The sequence below is a fragment of the Staurois parvus genome, unplaced genomic scaffold (assembly GCF_062004578.1).
Source record: "Staurois parvus isolate SC_StPar_1 unplaced genomic scaffold, SC_StPar_1.0 ptg001692l, whole genome shotgun sequence".
NCBI lineage: Eukaryota > Metazoa > Chordata > Amphibia > Anura > Ranidae > Staurois > Staurois parvus.
In genome coordinates, this window is record NW_028319488.1 from 136,597 (window position 1) to 157,221 (window position 20,625).

A 20,625-nucleotide genomic window follows, 5' to 3' on the forward strand; every position below is an offset into this window, starting at 1 on the left:
CATTCATTCATGACATGTGATCGCATTAGCCAATCAGCAGCCAGCCAGCCAGCACTGTGTAATGGTGGAGCTATAAATCGCGGCCATCTTAGAATTCTCCATTAGCCTCCGGTCATTCAAGAGAGACAGACCTGTGTGTATGAAGGGACAGAGTTAGGGCCACAGAGACTTTAGGGCCACAGAATCGTTACTCAGGGACACAGAATCGTTACTCAGGGACACAGAATCGTTACTCAGGGACACAGAATCGTTACTCAGGGACACAGAATCGTTACTCAGGGCCACAGCTATCAAAGAATCGAAAATTTAAAGTGACATACACCCTTTTTTTTTTTGGTGGCTGTCGTGCACAGTTGGTGCTGCAGTTTGCCGATTGTGCAAAATAAACTGACTTTCTGCTTCACAACCACTATTGTACGTTCAAAGAGTTAGATCCATTTACACGCCGGGTGGCGGTAATATTTTTTGGGTGATTAGTGCATTCCAGTGACATAAACGTACAGTTTCCAGCCAACGGCAAGCTGCAATTGACCGATTGTGCTAAATAAACTGACTTTCTGCTTCACAACCACTATTGTACGTTCAAAGAGTTAAATCCATTTACACGCCGGCTGGCGGTAATATTTTTTGGGTGATTAGTGCATTCCAGTGACATAAACGTACAGTTTCCAGCCAACGGCAAGCTGCAATTGACCGATTGTGCTAAATAAACTGACTTTCTGCTTCACAACCACTACTGTACGTTCAAAGAGTTAAATCAATATACACGCCGGGTGGCGGTAGTATTTTTTGGGTGATTAGTGCATTCCAGTGACAGAAACGTACAGTTTCCAGCCAACGGCAAGCTGCAATTGACCGATTGTGCTAAATAAACTGACTTTCTGCTTCACAACCACTATTGTACGTTCAAAGAGTTAGATCCATTTACACGCCGGGTGGCGGTAATATTTTTTGGGTGATTAGTGCATTCCAGTGACATAAACGTACAGTTTCCAGCCAACGGCAAGCTGCAATTGACCGATTGTGCTAAATAAACTAACTTTCTGCTTCACAACCACTATTGTACGTTCAAAGAGTTAAATCCATATACACGCCGGGTGGCGGTAATATTTTTTGGGTGATTAGTGCATTCCAGTGACATAAACGTACAGTTTCCAGCCAACGGCAAGCTGCAATTGACCGATTGTGCAAAATAAACTGACTTTCTGCTTCACAACCACTATTGTACGTTCAAAGAGTTAGATCCATTTACACGCCGGGTGGCGGTAATATTTTTTGGGTGATTAGTGCATTCCAGTGACATAAACGTACAGTTTCCAGCCAACGGCAAGCTGCAATTGACCGATTGTGCTAAATAAACTGACTTTCTGCTTCACAACCACTATTGTACGTTCAAAGAGTTAGATCCATTTACATGCCGGGTGGCGGTAATATTTTTTGGGTGATTAGTGCATTCCAGTGACATAAACGTACAGTTTCCAGCCAACGGCAAGCTGCAATTGACCGATTGTGCTAAATAAACTGACTTTCTGCTTCACAACCACTATTGTACGTTCAAAGAGTTAAATCCATTTACACGCCGGCTGGCGGTAATATTTTTTGGGTGATTAGTGCATTCCAGTGACATAAACGTACAGTTTCCAGCCAACGGCAAGCTGCAATTGACCGATTGTGCTAAATAAACTGACTTTCTGCTTCACAATCACTATTGTACGTTCAAAGAGTTAAATCCGGTTTTATTTTTGGGGTGCTTATTGAATTAAAGAGTATGTCAGACAACACGCAGAGGAGTGGCAGAGGAGGCAATGTTTCAGGAGCGAGCAGACGTGGCAGCAGAGGAAGGGGTCGAGGCAGCACTAGTCGCAGCCAGAGGCCAGTGCTCCCGGTGTCATCCAGCGGTCGTGTCTCCACCGACAACCCTGCCGTCATCGATTGGTTGACTCGGTCGTCTTCCTCTTCCCAGGTCACCTCTGACACCTACAGCCAACGGTCGGTGGGTACGTCAGACACAATCGTTAGTTGGCATGGCCCGGGAGCAAGCCCACTGAAATCACGTGTCCTCGACCTGCCCCTGTCCTTTGGTGTTCCCTCACCAAGCGAAGTATCGCATGCTGTGGGCTCAGCCCCACTGTACAGTGAGGAAGAGCTAACAGAGGGCGGTCAGGAACGGGGGGAGACATCCGCCTCTTCAGCAGCCAGGCGAAGAAGTACTGGCAAGGAGAGTGGCTCGGTAGCCGGTCTAGAGACAGGTCTGTCTCCTGACCCACACGCAGCCGAGGGGGCTAGTAGTGACGCGGAGACCCTAATTGATGATGATGAGGCTGATCGCACTTGGCAGCCTCGTCGTCATCAGGCTATTGCTTCCGCATCATCAGGAGAAGAGGGTGCCAGCTTGCCAGCGAGCAAAACAGTCGGTGGGTTGCCCAGGAGGCAGCAGGGTCGCAGCAGTGTCAGTGGAGGCAAACGACCACGGAGTAGAGCACCAGCTCCACTGCAGCCTACCACCACGGCCAGTAGTGGTGCCGGTGTGCATGGAGGAAGTAGCAGTCAGCCAGTGAGGAGTAGCGGGGGCAAAGTTTCCTACTCGGTGGTGTGGCAATTTTTCGTCAAGCTGCCCGAGGAAGTAAACGTAGCCGTATGTCGACTATGTGGCCAGAAAGTCAAGCGTGGCCAGGGGGCCCATGTTGGGACTACAGCGTTGCGTCAGCATATGCAGCGTCGCCATTCGGTGGCCTGGGAAAACCGTGATAAAGATACGGCGGTTCTGCCTGCCCCAGCCCCCGCTCCATCACCCGCTCCGTTACTTGCTCCGTCACCCGACGTCAATCGCCCTCTATCAGCCAGTCAAGGCTCCAACACCTCTGCTGAGGGGAGTTGTCGCTCGTTGGCATCTTCCGCTCGTTCAGATGCTCCTTCTCCTGCTACTCCTCTTCACGGATTCCGTCAGCAGTCTTTCTTGGAATCCGTTTCCAAGAGACAACAGTTTGCGAGCACGCACCCGACGGTGCAAAAGCTGAACGTCCTCCTGTCCAAGTTGCTGGTGCTGCAGTCCCTCCCTTTCCAAGTGGTGGACTCAGCACCTTTCCGAGAAATGATGGCTTGTGCCGAGCCGCGGTGGAGAGTGCCAAGCCGGCATTTCTTCGCCAAAAAGGCAGTGCCAGCCCTGCATTCACATGTAGAAGAGATGGTGGGCCAGTCTTTGAGCATGTCGGTCTCTGCCAAAGTGCACGGCAGCGCCGACGTGTGGAGCTGTAACTACGGTCAGGGACAGTACATGTCATTTACGGCCCACTGGGTGAACGTGGTGCCGGCACAGCCGCACCAGCAACTTGGACAGGTCACGCCGCTTTTGCCTCCACGTTTGCACGTCCTTGGTCCAGCAAAGATGTCCGCCTCTACCACCTTTTCTTCCGCCGTGTCCTCAGCCGCCACCCCCGTGCCAAGTCCCATTACCCGACCGGCATATCACATGTGCAGGGCGCAACGGTGTCACGCTGTGCTGCACCTGGTATGCCTTGGCGAACGTAGTCACACAGGGGAGGAACTTCTGAGTGTAATGAACAGAGAAATCGACAGATGGCTGTCTCCGCGCAAACTGAAAATCGGAACCATGTTGACCGACAACGGAAAGAACATGGTGTCTGCTCTGCGTCAAGGAAGGTTGTGCCATGCGCCATGCATGGCTCACGTGTTCAATCTGGTTGTCAAGCGGTTCCTAAAATCCACCATCCCACTGCAAGACATCCTTAAAATGTCACGTAAACTTTGCATGCATTTCAGCCATTCCTACACCGCAAAGCACACCCTCCTTGAGCTGCAGCGGCAGAACGGAATTCCACAGCATCGCCTGATCTGCGACGTTGCAACAAGGTGGAATTCAACCCTACATATGTTAGACCGCCTTTACAAACAGCGAAAGGCCATCACCGATTTCCTGATGTTACAAGCGGATAAAGGTACTCCCCTGTGTAACTTCGATGTCAGCCATTGGCAGCTCATGCGTGACACCTGCCGCTTGCTCAGGCCCTTTGAGGAGGCCACGCTATTCGTGAGTCGGCAGGACTATGGGATGAACGACGTCATTCCTCTGTTGCACGTCCTGGAACAAATTCTGTTAACAATGGCTGGTCAGGGTGCGGTAGACGTGGTGCACAGATCTCAACGCCACATGACCCCTGTGGGGGCAGGACAGGAAGAAGAGGAGGAGGTAGAGGAGGACATTGGTGCTCAGGAATTATTGAGTGAAATGGGTGGTTTTTCCACTCAGCGGACAGGAGTGGAGGAGCAGGAGCATCTGGTAGAGGAGGAGGAGGAGACAGAGGACCCAGACGCACCGTGGCAGTATGCTGTGGAGATGGAGGCAGGGAGTCCCTCGCATTCCTTGGCACAAATGGCCCATAGCATGCTCGGTTGCTTGCGTAGTGACAGCCGAATAATAACCATCAGACAGAGGGATGACTTTTGGCTGTCCACCTTGTTGGACCCTCGCTACCGTTCAAAAATGGTGGCCTTTTTCACACCTGCTGAGAGGGAGGCCAAAATAAAGTACTATAAAAACCACCTATGTAGTCAGTTGGTCTCTGCCTTTCTGTGCCAACGTCCATCCTCAGACACTGTGGGCCCTGTGCGCTCGCGTTCCGCTGCCATGGCAGCAGGGGAGGGGTGGGGTGGTAGGAGCAGTGGCAGCTCCACCAGCAGCGGCTGCCTCAGTCTGCAGTCGATGATGAGTAGCTTTCTTCACCAGCGCAGTGAGGAAACTACTAACCAGCCGCAGCAGCAGCAGCATCAGGTGGACCTGGAGCAGGACCTCAAACAACAGGCTTGGGCCTACTTGGACAGCACCCTGCCAACCGAGGTAGACAATCCCCTTGACTACTGGGCAACGAAACTTGACCTTTGGCCCCAACTAGCTGAATTTGCCCTTGAAAGGCTGTCATGCCCAGCCAGTAGTGTGGCATCGGAGCGCGTGTTTAGTGCGGCAGGAGGTATTGTAACTCCGCGGAGGACACGACTGTCCACCCAAAGTGTGGAGAGACTCACGTTTGTGAAAATGAATCAGGCGTGGATTAGTCTGGATTTCAAACCACCAGTTCCTGACACAACTGACTAAATCCGCCATGAATCATGCCCCAAACATGTTATTAGGGACAAATGGAAGACCTCCACCTGATCCGTACATTTGTATATATATTTTATTGAGAGGCTGCTGGTCGGCCGACTCATGTTTTGCACATTTTTAATGACTTATACTCTGCAGGTCGGGCCCCTCATGAATTGGGGTTTGTTTGGGGCATGATTCATGGCGGATTTAGTCAGTTGTGTCAGGAACTGGTGGTTTGAAATCCAGACTAATCCACGCCTGATTCATTTTCACAAACGTGAGTCTCTCCACACTTTGGGTGGACAGTCGTGTCCTCCGCGGAGTTACAATACCTCCTGCCGCACTAAACACGCGCTCCGATGCCACGCTACTGGCCGGGCATGACAGCCTCTCAAGGGCAAATTCAGCTAGTTAGGGCCAAAGGTCAAGTTTCGTTGCCCAGTAGTCAAGGGGATTGTCTACCTCGGTTGGCAGGGTGCTGTCCAAGTAGGCCCAAGCCTGTTGTTTGAGGTCCTGCTCCAGGTCCACCTGATGCTGCTGCTGCGTCTGGTTAGTAGTTTCCTCACTGCGCTGGTGAAGAAAGCTACTCATCATCGACTGCAGACTGAGGCAGCCGCTGCTGGTGGAGCTGCCATTGCTCCTACCACCCCACCCCTCCCCTGCTGCCATGGCAGCGGAACGCGAGCGCACAGGGCCCACAGTGTCGGAGGATGGACGTTGGCGCAGAAAGGCAGAGACCAACTGACTACATAGGTCTTATGGATGGAAGTACGTCGGTATATGATCTTCTTCGCACCCACGGCATTACCTCATAAAATTTCTGCATTGCATCTGCAATCACAACGCTGACTTCCCGGATCGCCACTCAGCCATTGGACTCTTGATAGTCGTCTCCCCACGCTGCTGCTGGGGGGACTTTTTAACATAGGCCTCTGTATGGCCTTCAATTTTAGCTGCTTACGCTCCGCCACTCTGCCATGGGCCCCTGTACCGCCTCCTCATGCTGCTGCCAGGCCCGTAATCTGTCATGGGCCCCTGTACCGCCTCCTCATGCTGCTGCCAGGTCCAGAGTGTGTCATGGGTCCCTGTACGGCCTCCCATTGCTGCTGTCTCCATCGCCACACTCTGCCATGTGCCACTTTCAGGTCTCCTCACACTGCTGGTGGGTTCCATTTTGTCATAGGGTGCTGTATGGCCTCCCATTGCTGCTGCCTCCACCGCCACCCTGCACCATGTGCCTCTGTCGTCTGCTCACGCTGCTGACGGCTTCCACTTTTTAACCGAGGCCTGTGTTTGGCTTCCGAATACTGCTGCATCCACCGCCACCCTGCGCCATGTGTCTCTGTCGTCTGCTCACGCTGCTGACGGCTTCCGCTTTTTAACCTAGGCCTGTGTATGGCTTCCGAATACTGCTGCCTCCACCGCCACCCTGCGCCATGTGCCACTTTCAGGTCTCCTTACACTGTTGGTGGGTTCCATTTTGTGATAGGGTGCTGTATGGCCTTCCATTGCTGCTGCCTCCACCGCCACCCTGTGCCATGTGCCTCTGTCGTCTGCTCACGCTGCTGACGGCTTTCGCTTTTTAACCGAGGCCTGTGTTTGGCTTCCGAATACTGCTGCATCCACCGCCACCCTGCGCCATGTGTCTCTGTCGTCTGCTCACGCTGCTGACGGCTTCCGCTTTTTAACCGAGGCCTGTGTATGGCTTCCGAATACTGCTGCCTCCACCGCCACCCTGCGCCATGTGCCTCTGTCGTCTGCTCACGCTGCTGACGGCTTCCGCTTTTTAAACTAGTCCTGTGTATGTCTTCCGAATACTGCTGCCTCCACCGCCACCCTGCGCCATGTGCCACTTTCAGGTCTCCTTACACTGTTGGTGGGTTCCATTTTGTGATAGGGTGCTGTATGGCCTTCCATTGCTGCTGCCTCCACCGCCACCCTGCGCCATGTGCCTCTGTCGTCTGCTCACGCTGCTGACGGCTTCTGCTTTTTAACCGAGGCCTGTGTTTGGCTTCCGAATACTGCTGCATCCACCGCCACCCTGCGCCATGTGTCTCTGTCGTCTGCTCACGCTGCTGACGGCTTCCGCTTTTTAACCTAGGCCTGTGTATGGCCTTCAATTGAAGCTGCTTCTGCTCCGCCACTCTGCCATTGGACTCTTGATAGTCGTCTCCCCACGCTGCTGCTGGGGGGACTTTTTAACATAGGCCTCTGTATGGCCTTCAATTTTAGCTGCTTACGCTCCGCCACTCTGCCATGGGCCCCTGTACCGCCTCCTCATGCTGCTGCCAGGCCCGTAATCTGCCATGGGCCCCCGTACCGACTCCTCATGCTGCTGCCAGGCCCGTAATCTGTCATGGGCCCCTGTACCGCCTCCTCATGCTGCTGCCAGGTCCAGAGTGTGTCATGGGTCCCTGTACGGCCTCCCATTGCTGCTGTCTCCATCGCCACACTCTGCCATGTGCCACTTTCAGGTCTCCTCACACTGCTGGTGGGTTCCATTTTGTCCTAGGGTGCTGTATGGCCTCCCATTGCTGCTGCCTCCACCGCCACACTGTGGCTCCACACTCTGGTTTTGGCCCCGTGACTGCCCAAATGAGTGAAGTGTGCGGTGATTCTAAGATCGACGGCACTCATCTGCATGTCATACTGACTGACAGTATTATTTCTCTTCCCCAGCAGACTCCAAGGGCATTTAAATTAAAGGTACAGTGTTCTGCACTAATATAAAGGCTCTCTGAAGCCTAGAAACACCCTTTTTATAAGTTAAATTTGCAGCGAATATATTCGCCTCGAATCAAATTTATTCCGCGAATTCGGCGAATCAGCCAAATCGAATTTTTGAATAATTCGCTCATCTCTAATGGAGATCATATCCCCCCTTATGTATTATACATGGAGATCATATCCCCCTTATGTATTATACATGGAGATCATATCCCCCCCTTATGTATTATACATGAAGATCATATCCTCTCTTAATATCCTCTATAGAGAATTCAGTTCCCCTAATCTTTCCTCATAGCTGATCTCCTCCATGCCTCTTATCAGTTTGGTTGCCCTTCTCTGTACTATCTCCAGTTCTCCAATGTTCTTTTTGTGAATTGGAGCCCAAAACTGAACTGCATATTCCAGATGAGGTCTTACTAATGATTTGTACCGGGGGGGGGGGGGGGGTAATATCATCTCTCTCTGGAGTTTATACCTCTCCTAATACAAGAGAGAATTTTGCTCACTTTAGAAAATGCAGCTTTGCATTGCATGCCATTATTAAGCTTGTGATTTACCAGAACCCCCAGATCCTTCTCCACCATTGACCCCCCAGTTGTACCCCTCCTAGTATGTATGATGCGTATTCTTAGCCCCCAACTGCAGAACCTTACATTTATCAACATTAAACCTCATTGGCCCCATAGTCCCCCAATTACACAGAGCATTGAGGTCGGCTTGTAAGTTGGAGACATCCTGTAAGGACGTTATTCCCCGGCACAGCTTGGTGTCATCTGCAAAGACTGAAATGGGATTTATAATCCCAGACCCTATATTGTTTGTAAATATATTAAAAAGTAAGGGTCCCAACACTGAACCTTGGGGTACCCCACTAATAACACTGAACCTTGGGGTACCCCACTGACAACCCTAGACTATACAGAGTATGAATCATTAACCACTACTCTCTGAATACCATCTTTTAGCCAGTTTTATATCCATTTACATTCAGATTTTTCCAGCCTGTAGACTTTACCTTACACATTAGCTGGGTGGGAAACTGTGTCAAATGCTTTTGCAAAATCCAAGTATACCACATCCACCGCCACCCCTCTGTCCAAGTATACCACGTCCACCGTCACCCCTCTGTCCAAGTATACCACGTCCACCGCCACCCCTCTGTCCAAGTATACCACGTCCACCGTCACCCCTCTGTCCAAGTATACCACGTCCACCGCCACCCCTCTGTCCAAGTATACCACGTCCACCGCCACCCCTCTGTCCAAGTATACCACGTCCACCGCCACCCCTCTGTCCAAGTATACCACGTCCACCGCCACCCCTCTGTCCAAGTATACCACGTCCACCGCCACCCCTCTGTCCAAGTATACCACGTCCACCGCCACCCCTCTGTCCAAGTATACCACGTCCACCGCCACCCCTCTGTCCAAGTATACCACGTTCACCGTCACCCCTCTGTCCAAGTATACCACGTCCACCGTCACCCCTCTGTCCAAGTATACCACGTCCACAGCCACCCCTCTGTCCAAGTATACCATGCCCACAGGCACTCCTCTATCCAAGGTTTTCCTCACCTCCTCATAAAAAGAAATCAGATTTGTTTGACAACGTCTGTCTTTCATGAATCCATGCTGGCTGTTGCTTAAAAGAACCATCTGAATGGCTCCGCCTACTTTCCTGAAATTAGGAATAATGCCTTGTGACTGTTTAAGAAGTCTTTACTGAGCTATGCACTGATTAGAATGAATGTAAAAGTGTGAAAATTACATCAGATTTAAAATCCACGTATAGGCCAAACTTTGTTTTATTTCTTGGATAGAAAAATGGAGGATTAAAAATTTTAGGGTTTTTTTCGTGTTTCTTCCCTTTCAGGTAGATATCCCTTAAATTCCTGTCCTCGGAGCAAAAACAGGAAGTGAGTGAAAATTCCTACCAAGTCACAGTTATTCCCCTTTTTTTACAGTTGTCACCAGAACAGATGACCCTCATTGGAAGATTAATTAGCACCTTTTGTTCCTGTGATAATTTAAAAATCTTTTGACTCCCCCTCAATTTAAAGGGTGACTCTCCATAGTGGGGACACAGATCGCAATAAAAACCCAGCAAAGGGCCCAACCTTTCCTTACACCATCCAAAATTGTTTTGCATTTACATACACTTTACAGGTATAATAGGGTCAATTGTGTGATCATCAAAAAATACACTATATGTTCAGTTAAAAATTAATAGTTGCAGAATAATTATCTATGTTATTTATTTCTTTTTAGATTTTGAAACCAAGGAATCATGACTTCTGCCACAGATGCCACAAAGATGATAAAACGTCTTAGATGGAAATTAACAAAAGTGTTTGAGGAGGACGCAGACGGTTTCTGTGATGAGATGGGATCTCAAGGCTTCATAACCCTGGGTGAGATGATTCAACTTCAACATGATGAAGATCCAGGAGGGAGAGTTGAAACATTGATGAGCATTATAGTTCAGAAAAAAGAACTCTGTCAGAAATTTCTGTGTCATCTTGAGAATCTGATCCCCAGATTTCCAGCACTGAGTGAAAGTAAGTTATCTGAGCTATAGGAGTATTTTAGGCTGGGGGATCTCATCCTACCTATCCCACCGCACCTTCAGTTCACTTACAATTCTACTTCCTCTTCTTTTCTCCATTTGGGTCCCCCAAGGTGTTGTCTTATCATTTGAGGTCCACACAGAAATAGTTCATAAGACAAATCTGTTGTCTTCTAACAATGATGGAGGACGTATGACCCATGTATATTTATAAATGTACTTTTCCCGCAGCAACTAACAGTTCTTTTCCAGAGAGATGCATTTAATCAGTTCAGCAACAGTTCATAAGACAAAAGTACAGACAAGTCAGATGACAGGATACTTGGAATATTCATGAAATTATTAGAAACCGTCAGAGAACCCCTTTCTCCTGTGACATTTTATCAAAAAGAAGCTTCCTTAATGCACATTTTTCCCATGTACAATGGCAAGCACTCTGATTGGCCACTTTTAGGAGCCCCTTTGATCTTCTGGGTGACAGGTAATGCCTTTTGGGGTTGGACAGATGCAGTCATAATTCTAATCAAAGTTGTTCAGATATTTCCTAAACTGCATTCTTTTACTATTAATTAGATAAGCAAGTTACCCTTTGAAGAATGCTAATTATCATACTTAACCAATTCAATACCGGGCACTTTTACCCCTTCCTGCCCAGGCCATTTTTCAGGTTTCAGCGCTCTCACACTTTGAATGACAATTGCGCGGTCATGCAACATTGTACCCAAACTAAAATTTAATAATTTTCTTCACACAACTAGAGCTTTCTTTTGGTGGTATTTAATCACCGCTGGGGTTTTTATTTTTTGCTAAATTAACAAAAAAAGACTGAAAATTTAAAAAAAAAAACAACAAGTTTTTCTTTGGTTCTGTTATAAAAGTTTACAAATAAATAATTGTTCTTCATAAATTTAGGCCGAGATGTATTCTGCTACATGTCTTTGGTGAAAATAACCCAAAATAGGATGTATTATTTCGTTTGTAAGAAAGTTATAGAGTTCACAGACTATGGTATAGATCTGAATATTGATCAATCCTGAAGTACTGACAGCCAATCTAATTTCCTGAGGTCCAAGAAAGTCAGAATAGTACAGATATCCCCAAATGACCCCTTTTTGCAGAGTAGACAGTCCGACGTACTTCATAAGAGGAATGGCGAGTTTTTTGAAGTTGTATTTTTTTTGTCATAATTTTTCGGAAAATGAAAAAATGAAGAAAATTATTTTCACAATTTTTTTTTTTTTGTACATACTGTCACCAGTTCAGTACAGCGTCATCATATAACTGGCATAGCGGCATAACTGGCATAGCGGTGATCAGGGACACTGACTGGTGACAGTATTGAAAATATATATATTTTTTAATTTATTACATTTTTTTTCTTTTTAAGATTTTTTTTTTTTCACATTTCACTATGACCAAAGTAGTATGTTACCATAGTAACATTGTACTACTTTGGGGAAGTGATCAGTATTTTTCTTTTTTTTTTTACACAATTTGCTTATAGCAAAGAATTACTTTGCTATAAGCAAGTATTTACCTGAATTATGAATGAATGAATTGACATTGATTCATTCAGGGCTTTTTTTTTTTTTTTTTGTGCTTAGCTGTGATTTGGCCACAGCTAATCACATGACATGTGCATGTGATCGCTGTGACCATTCACAGCTACAGTTGCAAGAAAAAGTATGTGAACGCCTTAGGATTACGTGGAATTTTGCATGAATTGGGCATACAATGTGCTCTGAACGTCATCTAAGTCACAACAATAGAAGAACACAGTCTGCTGAACATAATACTACACAAACATTAGATGTTGCCATGGTTTAATTGCACATAACATGTAAACATTCACAGTGCAGGGAGGAAAAAGTATGTGAGGCCCTAGCTTAATGACTTCTCCCAGAGCTAATTGGAGCCAGGAGTGAGCCAACCTTGACTCCAATCAGTGTGATGATATTGGATGTGTTGCTGACAGCTGTCCTGCCCTTAAAAAACACACACCTGTTTTGGGTTTACTGGTTTCAAGAAGCACTGTCCGATGTGAACCATCCCTCGCAGAAAAGAGCTCTCAGAAGACCTACGATCAAGAATTGTTGACTTGCATGAAGCTGGAAAGGGTTACAAAAGTATCTCCAAAAGCCTTGATGTTCATGTGTCTACGGTAAGACAGACTGTCTACAAATGGAGAAAGTTTAGCACTGTTGCTACTCTCCCTAGGCGTGGACGTCCTGTAAAAATGACTGCAAGAGCACAGCGCAGAATGCTGCATGAGGTAAAGAAGAATCCCAGAGTGTCAGCTAAAGACCTACAGAAATCTCTGGCACATGCTAACATTTTTGTTGACACATCTACAATAAGGAAAACATTAAACAAGAATGGAGTACATGGGAGGACACCACGGAGGAAGCCATTGCTGTCCAAAAAGAATATTGCAGCACGTTTGAAGTTTGCAAAAGAGCACCTGGATGTTCCACAGCACTACTGGCAAAATATAGTGGACAGATGAAACCAAGATTGAGTTGTTTGGGAAGAACACACAACACTATGTGTGGAGAAAAAAAGGCACAGCACACCAACATCAAAACCTCATCCCCACTGTGAAACATGGCGGAGGGAGCATCGTGGTTTGGGGCTGCTTTGCTGCCTTAGGGCCTGGACGGATTGTTGTCATTGATGGGAAAATGAATTCCAGAGTTTATCAAGACATTTTGCAGGAAAACGTACGACCATCTGTCCGCCAACTGAAGCTCCGCAGAGGATGGGTGATGCAACAGGACAATGACCCAAAGCATACAAGTAATTCAACAAAACAATGGCTGCAACAGCACAGAATACGCCTTCTGGAGTGGCCCAGTCAGAGTCCTGACCTCAACCCCATTGCAATGCTGTGGCATGACCTTAAGAGAGCGATTCACACCAGACATCCCAAGAATATTGCTACACTGAAACAGTTTTGTGAAGAGGAGTGGTCCAAAATGACTCCAGATCGTTGTGCAGGTCTGATCTGTAACTACAGGAAACGTTTGGTTGAGGTTATTGCTGCCAAAGGAGGGTCAACCAGTTATTAAATCCAAAGGTTCACATACTTTTTCCTCCCTGCACTGTGAATGTTTACATGTTATGTGTGTAGCGATACCCCCGAAGGGGCTGCTTAAGTTTGTTTACTCCGCCACTCTGCCTCTCAACCCCAAGAACTGTCTCAGCCCCAACTGACACCCCTGACAATAGTGTAAGTACAAGGACCAATGAAAAGCACACACGGTATAATAAACACAGAGATCAGCTTTACTGTAAGACCTCTATGGGAAGTAATAAACAATAACAACAGGTATACGTTCGGTGACAAGAGATCAGCAAATACTGTGACTGAAAGCAATATAGCTCACTTTTACACTGTCTGCTTTCAGGGGATTCCAACCGTGAATAACCCCAAGAGCAGAGGAAACACATGGCAAACTGAAAGTGGGTTTACCTCCTCTACATAGATTCAGCTCTATGATGTCCAAGCAGGAGGAGAGCAGAAGGATGACTCTCTGTGGTGTCAGACTTCTCCCTTCTAACCCCTGACACCACAAGCCCAATAGGCCAACACTGCGCCCAACTGATGCTTCATAGCTGCTTTCCAAGGTAGAGCTATTCCCTCCCACACCATGCAATATAGAGGCCTGAATACGCATGCGCGTGCACGTATGGCACCAGTAACTTCAGTCTCTTAGTAACAGGATGAATGTTGGGATCTTCAGCGAGACTCTTTCATTGGTGCACTTACACTCCTATGGTAAAGTATCATTGTAATCCTGTGACAGTATTTGTATAGCAAAGCAAACACTGTGTCTGTATAGCAGAGCCATCTACATAACCCAGTGCCTGGTGAGTATGGGAGAAGTGTCATGTCTCTGTGTGCCGTGTTCCTGCATCTGACAGTGGGAAAAATCCCTCTCACCAGATCCTGTGACAAAGGCCCAAACCATCGTCCTGGAAATGACCGGCTCCTGTGGTCACCTCACGATGAGCACTTCACACTGTCAGGGTGGGCACTGTACTGTAGACCACTTCTCTCAGTTTGGATGTTCCCTTGGCTGATGCAGATAACTCAGCATGCAGTGCACTGCCCAAAAGCACGTCTTTGCCAGGTCCAATCTCTCTGCTGCCACATGCAGTCTCTTTTCCTCAGGAGAAACCCCCAAGATCCCTCCCTTCACTCTCCTCTCCCTAAGCATGATGGCTTTCGTAGTTCTTTTGTAATTCTATCTCCATATCAGCCTATAAGGCTGTTTCTGTTCAAGACTACATCGTCCACAATGCTTTGCAGCTGCACTTCCTGTTTGACAGAGTCCTTGTCATTGGCTCCTTTTAATGGCTCTTATAATTGGCTCTCTCTCTCTATTACAGTCTGAGAGGAGAAAGGGGGGGGGCTGAAATCCCTCACTGCTTTGTCTGTGTCAGGGCAAGTGTCAGGTTACACAGGAGAGACCAGTCAGCAGATCACAGCCATGAGACAGGATTAATCTCTCCTGCTATATGTGCAATTAAACCATGGCAACGTCTAATGTTTGTGTAGTATTATGTTCAGCAGACTGTGTTCTTCTATTGTTGTGACTTAGATGACGTTCAGAGCACATTTTATGCCCAATTCATGCAAAACTCCACGGAATCCCAAGGGGTTCACATACTTTTTCTTGTAACTGTAGACACTAGTATACAATGGATGGCATGAATGAAGCCATCCATTGTATACAACTGTCATGTGACCAGCTGTGATTGGTCACAGCAGATCACATGGTACCGGTAACTGGGGCCGGTACTCAGATCTGTCATCGGCCGTGTCCGAGGTGCACGGCCGGTGACAGATCGCGCCGCTGCGCAGCTCTGCAAGCATGCAGACTGAGCATGCCTGGGAGCACACCATATAGCGTACATCCTGAAATCTACAGCATTTTTCCGGCCGCCAAACGGCTATTGGCCAGGCGGCTAATGGTTAATACCCCTTTTAGCAGATGTTGACCAACTCTATTCAAGTCTGACTGAGCTATCTGCATTTTATCACCCTTGCAAATTTGCAAATTACCTACTTTGAGATGTAACAAGTTGGCCCCTGAATGTCCAGGTTATCTTGCATAAAATTAACATAGCAAAGGGTTCTTGGCTGCTTTTGTTGTGTAAAATACATCTAGCTCAGTCATATTCTGGCTTGGTCAATAACATGACAATACACAACATAAAATATATATATACACACACACACAATTACAATATTTCTACATATTCCCCCACTTGAATCTGTTTTTACTCAAAACCGATTCATAAATAGTGAACATATATTATCAACTAGAAGGGTTGCATTGTGATTTGAGGTATTGAATGGCTCATATATAAAATATGAAATTGAAACCGGTTACATCTCTCTAAACCAGCCTCTAAAATATCCCCGTGATTACTGGAGTGATAACTTTCACTCACCCTCTTATAAATTTTAAAGAAAGCCTCCCAAAGTAATATATTCTCAATTTACCGTATTTTTTGCTCCATAAGACGCACTTTTTCCCCCAAAAAAGGGGGGAAAATGTCAGTGCGTCTTATGGAGCGAATATAAAGCGGCCGGTCCGGTATTTCCGCCGCCACCATGTCAGAATACCGGGCGGACCGCTCAGTTGTTCTCTGCGGCAGGAACTCACCTGTTTCTCAGTCCAGCGCTGTAGTCTTCCCGCCTCGGCATCTGTGACAGCTGGGTGCCCACTGCGCATGCACGAGAAGTGCTGCTCTTTGTGAATGGTCCGGCACCTTCTGGGACACATGACAGGTCCCAGGAGACGACGGGGCCATTCACAAAGAGCAGCGCTTCTCGCACATGCGCAGTGGGCACCCGGCGCCCAAAGTATGGGAAGGAGAGCTCTGCGGAAGTGTCAGTCAGGTACCCGCTCCCCCTCTGTCCCTAAAGGTCCGCAGTCTCTGGTCATCTCCTGTACTGTGTCCGCAGTCTCTGGTCATGCCCTGTACTGTCTGCAGTCTCTGGTCATCTCCTGTACTGTGTCCGCAGTCTCTGATCATCCCCTGTACTGTGTCCGCAGTCTCTGGTCATCTCCTGTACTGTGTCCGCAGTCTCTGGTCATCTCCTGTACTATGTCCACAGTCTCTGGTCATCTCCTGTACTGTCCGCAGTTTCTGGTCATCTCCTGTACTGTGTCCGCAGTCTCTGATCATCCCCTGTACTGTGTCCGCAGTCTCTGAGCATCCCCTGTACTGTGTCCGCAGTCTCTGGTCATCCCCTGTACTGTGTCCGCAGTCTCTGGTCATCCCCTGTACTGTCCGCAGTCTCTGGTCATCCCCTGTACTGTGTCCGCAGTCTCTGGTCATCCCCTGTACTGTGTCCGCAGTCTCTGGTCATCCCCTGTACTGTGTCCGCAGTCTCTGGTCATTCCCTGTACTGTGGCCGCAGTCTCTGGTCATCCCCTGTACTGTGTCCGCAGTCTCTGGTCATCCCCTGTACTGTGTCCGCAGTCTCTGGTCATCCCCTGTACTGTGTCCGCAGTCTCTGGTCATCCCCTGTACTGTGTCCGCAGTCTCTGGTCATCCCCTGTACTGTGTCCGCAGTCTCTGGTCATCCCCTGTACTGTGTCCGCAGTCTCTGGTCATCCCCTGTACTGTGTCCGCAGTCTCTGGTCATCCCCTGCACTGTGTCCGCAGTCTCTGGTCATCCCCTGTACTGTCCGCAGTCTCTGGTCATCCCCTGTACTGTGTCCGCAGTCTCTGGTCATCCCCTGTACTGTGTCCGCAGTCTCTGGTCATCCCCTGTACTGTGTCCGCAGTCTCTGGTCATTCCCTGTACTGTGGCCGCAGTCTCTGGTCATCCCCTGTACTGTGTCCGCAGTCTCTGGTCATCCCCTGTACTGTGTCCGCAGTCTCTGGTCATCCCCTGTACTGTGTCCGCAGTCTCTGGTCATCCCCTGTACTGTGTCCGCAGTCTCTGGTCATCCCCTGCACTGTGTCCGCAGTCTCTGGTCATCCCCTGTACTGTGTCCGCAGTCTCTGGTCATCCCCTGTACTGTGTCCGCAGTCTCTGGTCATTCCCTGTACTGTGTCCGCAGTCTCTGGTCATTCCCTGTACTGTGGCCGCAGTCTCTGGTCATCTCCTGTACTGTGTCTGCAGTCCATTGGTTCAGAATATTTTTTTAATTGTTTTTCTTCTTTAAAACTTAGGTGTGTCTTATGGAGCGAAAAATACGGTATTCTGCCCAGTCTGAGCATCCTTGTGCAAATACTCACATCCCATAAGTTATGCAAAGCCATTTTGTAGCATCTCACCTCGGGAATTACATATATACAGATGGTACAGGATATACAGGTTTTAAAATGATTATCAGGTTTGAATGTCTTTCTCTGGTTTTAAGACAAAAAAACTAAAGATAAAAGATAATGAAAATAAGGAGAAAAAAAATGATGGTCTTGATAAGTTCATTAGTTTAAAGTCTTTGTAATTCATGTACTGTATGTTGGTATCAACACAACAGAGCTTTTCATGGCATCCTGTTCTTCACTTGCAAATGAGCATTTCCAGTCACACAGATTCACATGTCTCCAACATCTGAAAGACAATAACTTCTCAAAGGTTCAGTAACCAAGTCCTTAAACATTGTGCTTGAAGATAAAACAAAGTCTTACTTTAAAAACAAAAACCCAACTGAATGCGGCTTTCAACCTTTTCTCTCTATTCTCATTAAGAGCAAAGAGCATGCAGTATAACTTATTAAACCAGCCATAGTACATTTACTGCAAAATCACGTAAATAAAAATATATATATTTTTAATTTAGGGTAGGGGGCAAACGACTGGCCTACCCATGCCACCGATCGAGGCCGCAGGTGTCAATCATTGGGTCCCAGCAGGTGATTACCAGTCGGAACCCGGAAATTGCCAGCAAACACTGACAGGGAGCACGGCTGCAGTGTTTACACTGCAGCTCTCCTCTCTGTCAGTTTGATCACACTGATCCGGAACGCTGAGCAGAGCCGTCCGGATCAGTGTGTTACTGTGAAGTACACCCCCCCCCCCGCCCCTAGTGAAACACTCCCCTCACACAGTTAACCCTTTGCTTGCCTTTTAATGTTAACCCCTTCCTCCTCAGTGCCATTAGTACAGTGTCAGTGTTTTTTTTGCACTGATCACTGTATTTGGTGTCACTGGGGATGTCAGTGACCCCAAGTCAGTCCCCCCCCAGTGTCAGAATGTCCACCGCAGTCCTGCCATAAGTCACTGATCGCCACTATTATTAGTATTAAAAATGCTATAACTTTCATGTAAACCAATTAATTTACACGGATTGGAATTTTTTTAAGCAAAGACATGGAGCAGAATACATTTTGGCCTAAATTTATGATGAAATTTTATTTTTTTATTGGACATGTTTTATAGCAAAAAGTCCAAATTATTGTTTTTTTTTTCTCCAAATTGTCAGTCCTTTTTTTATAGCACGAAAAATAAAAAACGCACAGGCGATCAAATACCACCGAAAAAAAGCTCAATTCGTGTGAAAAAAACGTAAATTTAATTTGGGTGCAGCGTTGCATGACCACGCAATTGTCAGTTAAAGTAAAATAGCTTCCTGACCGCCCTATAGTAGAAATACTGCTACAGGGCGGCATGGGTACACAAAATCATTCATATATACACGTGATTCGCGCTCCCGTTGTTCACACACCCCTCCCAGATGGCATCAGTTTGCCCATCAGTACACCAGTCATCACATTTAACCCCTTGATTTCCAGGAAGACGCTCATAAACAATAAACCTCCATTGCTAGTATAGAGTCTGAACAGGTCAATATCTTTAATCAGATCAGCACTATACCAGTGTTCACATTAGTATAGCGTCCCCAAAAATGCAGCGTTAGCGGGATCAGCACCGGCACCTGCCAGCACCTGCGTTTAGCCCCTACGCTTACTCCCCCCCACCACTTCTCCTCCAGCAAGTGCAGTGTCAGTAGGTCACTGTCACTTGATACATTGCACACAAAACCGCAGTGTTCGCAGAATCAGGCCTGATCTCTGCTAGCACATGCCGGTAAATTTTGATGACTCTCATATGCAGCAGAGAGCCAGTACTAGTGCCTCACTACCTTTTGGTGAACGGGCGAGCACCAGCAGCCTAGTACATCCTGGTCTTTCACATACCAGCACTGCAGTATGACTTGGTGACGTCGCGAGTCCCATAAGTGCAGTACAAGCTGGTGCGATGGCGAGCTAAAGTATTGTCCCACAACCACCAAGAATTCACACACAGGCCCATAGAGCACCTTGTGTCCTTCCAGATGTGCTTGCAAATCCCAATTGGCAGCCCACAAATTCTTCAGCACCCGTACTTCCCCCATTCACTGCCCAACCCAGAATTCAGGCGGAAACAGCAAATTTAACTACTCCTCTTGATTTTTTGGAGCTGTTTTTCACGGAAGATCTGTGTGCATTGATTGTGGATCAAACCAGTTAATATGCACAACAATTTATGGCCAACCCAAATTCAAACCTTGCCAGACCATTCGCATAGAAATCCATTGCGGTTTACGAATTTACATTTTTTATGGGCCCAACCCTCAATATAGGCATTACTATAAAAAATTAATTGCGGTTGTATTGGTCCACAGACCCGATTCTTCATATCCCGTGTTCTCTGCTGCCATGGCCAGGCATAGATATGAGAGTATAATGTGTTTTATGCATTTCAGGGGTGACCCTGAATTTGACCGGCTCCACAAAATTCAGCCCCTCGTAAATCACCTTACCCAAAAATTTGCAGATGTCTATGCTCCCCAGCAAAACATCTGCGTTGCTGTGTCCCTCATTAATCTTTCTGGGCACCTTGCATTCAAACAATTTCTCCCCAGCAAGCGTGCCAGATATGGGGTCAAGATGTAGAAGACCTGTGAGAGGGCAACAGGCTATACTTGTAAGTATAGGATTTACAAGGGAAAAGATAATCACGTGGAGCCCCCCGGATGCCCAGACTACATGGGGAGCAGTGGCAAGATAGCTTGGGACTTGGTGTCATCCTTTTTCCATACGGGGTACCACTTATACGTGGACAATTTTTATTCAAGCGTGCCACTATTTAGACGTTTGTACAATCTTGGAACTGGCGCATGTGGCACCGCGTGACCTAATGTGTGCCCACCATTAGAAGTGGGTGGATGTAGGGCAGTATATTCTAATGGTGGGCATACCACACACTTTTCCTGGCAG

At 47.5% G+C, this 20,625-nt stretch overlaps 1 protein-coding gene across 2 annotated transcripts in view; it reads left to right on the forward strand.

Annotated features, from left to right (window-relative positions):
- LOC149434728 (interferon-induced very large GTPase 1-like) overlaps positions 1-20,625 on the forward strand; it is an 83,149-nt gene that overhangs the window by 46,991 nt on the left and 15,533 nt on the right. For both annotated transcript variants that reach the window (XM_089663463.1, XM_089663464.1), the window contains exon 3: positions 10,099-10,388. In XM_089663463.1, coding sequence (XP_089519589.1) covers positions 10,118-10,388 — 271 coding nt within the window. In that variant the 5' untranslated portion in view covers positions 10,099-10,117. The remainder of the gene's footprint in view (positions 1-10,098; positions 10,389-20,625) is intronic.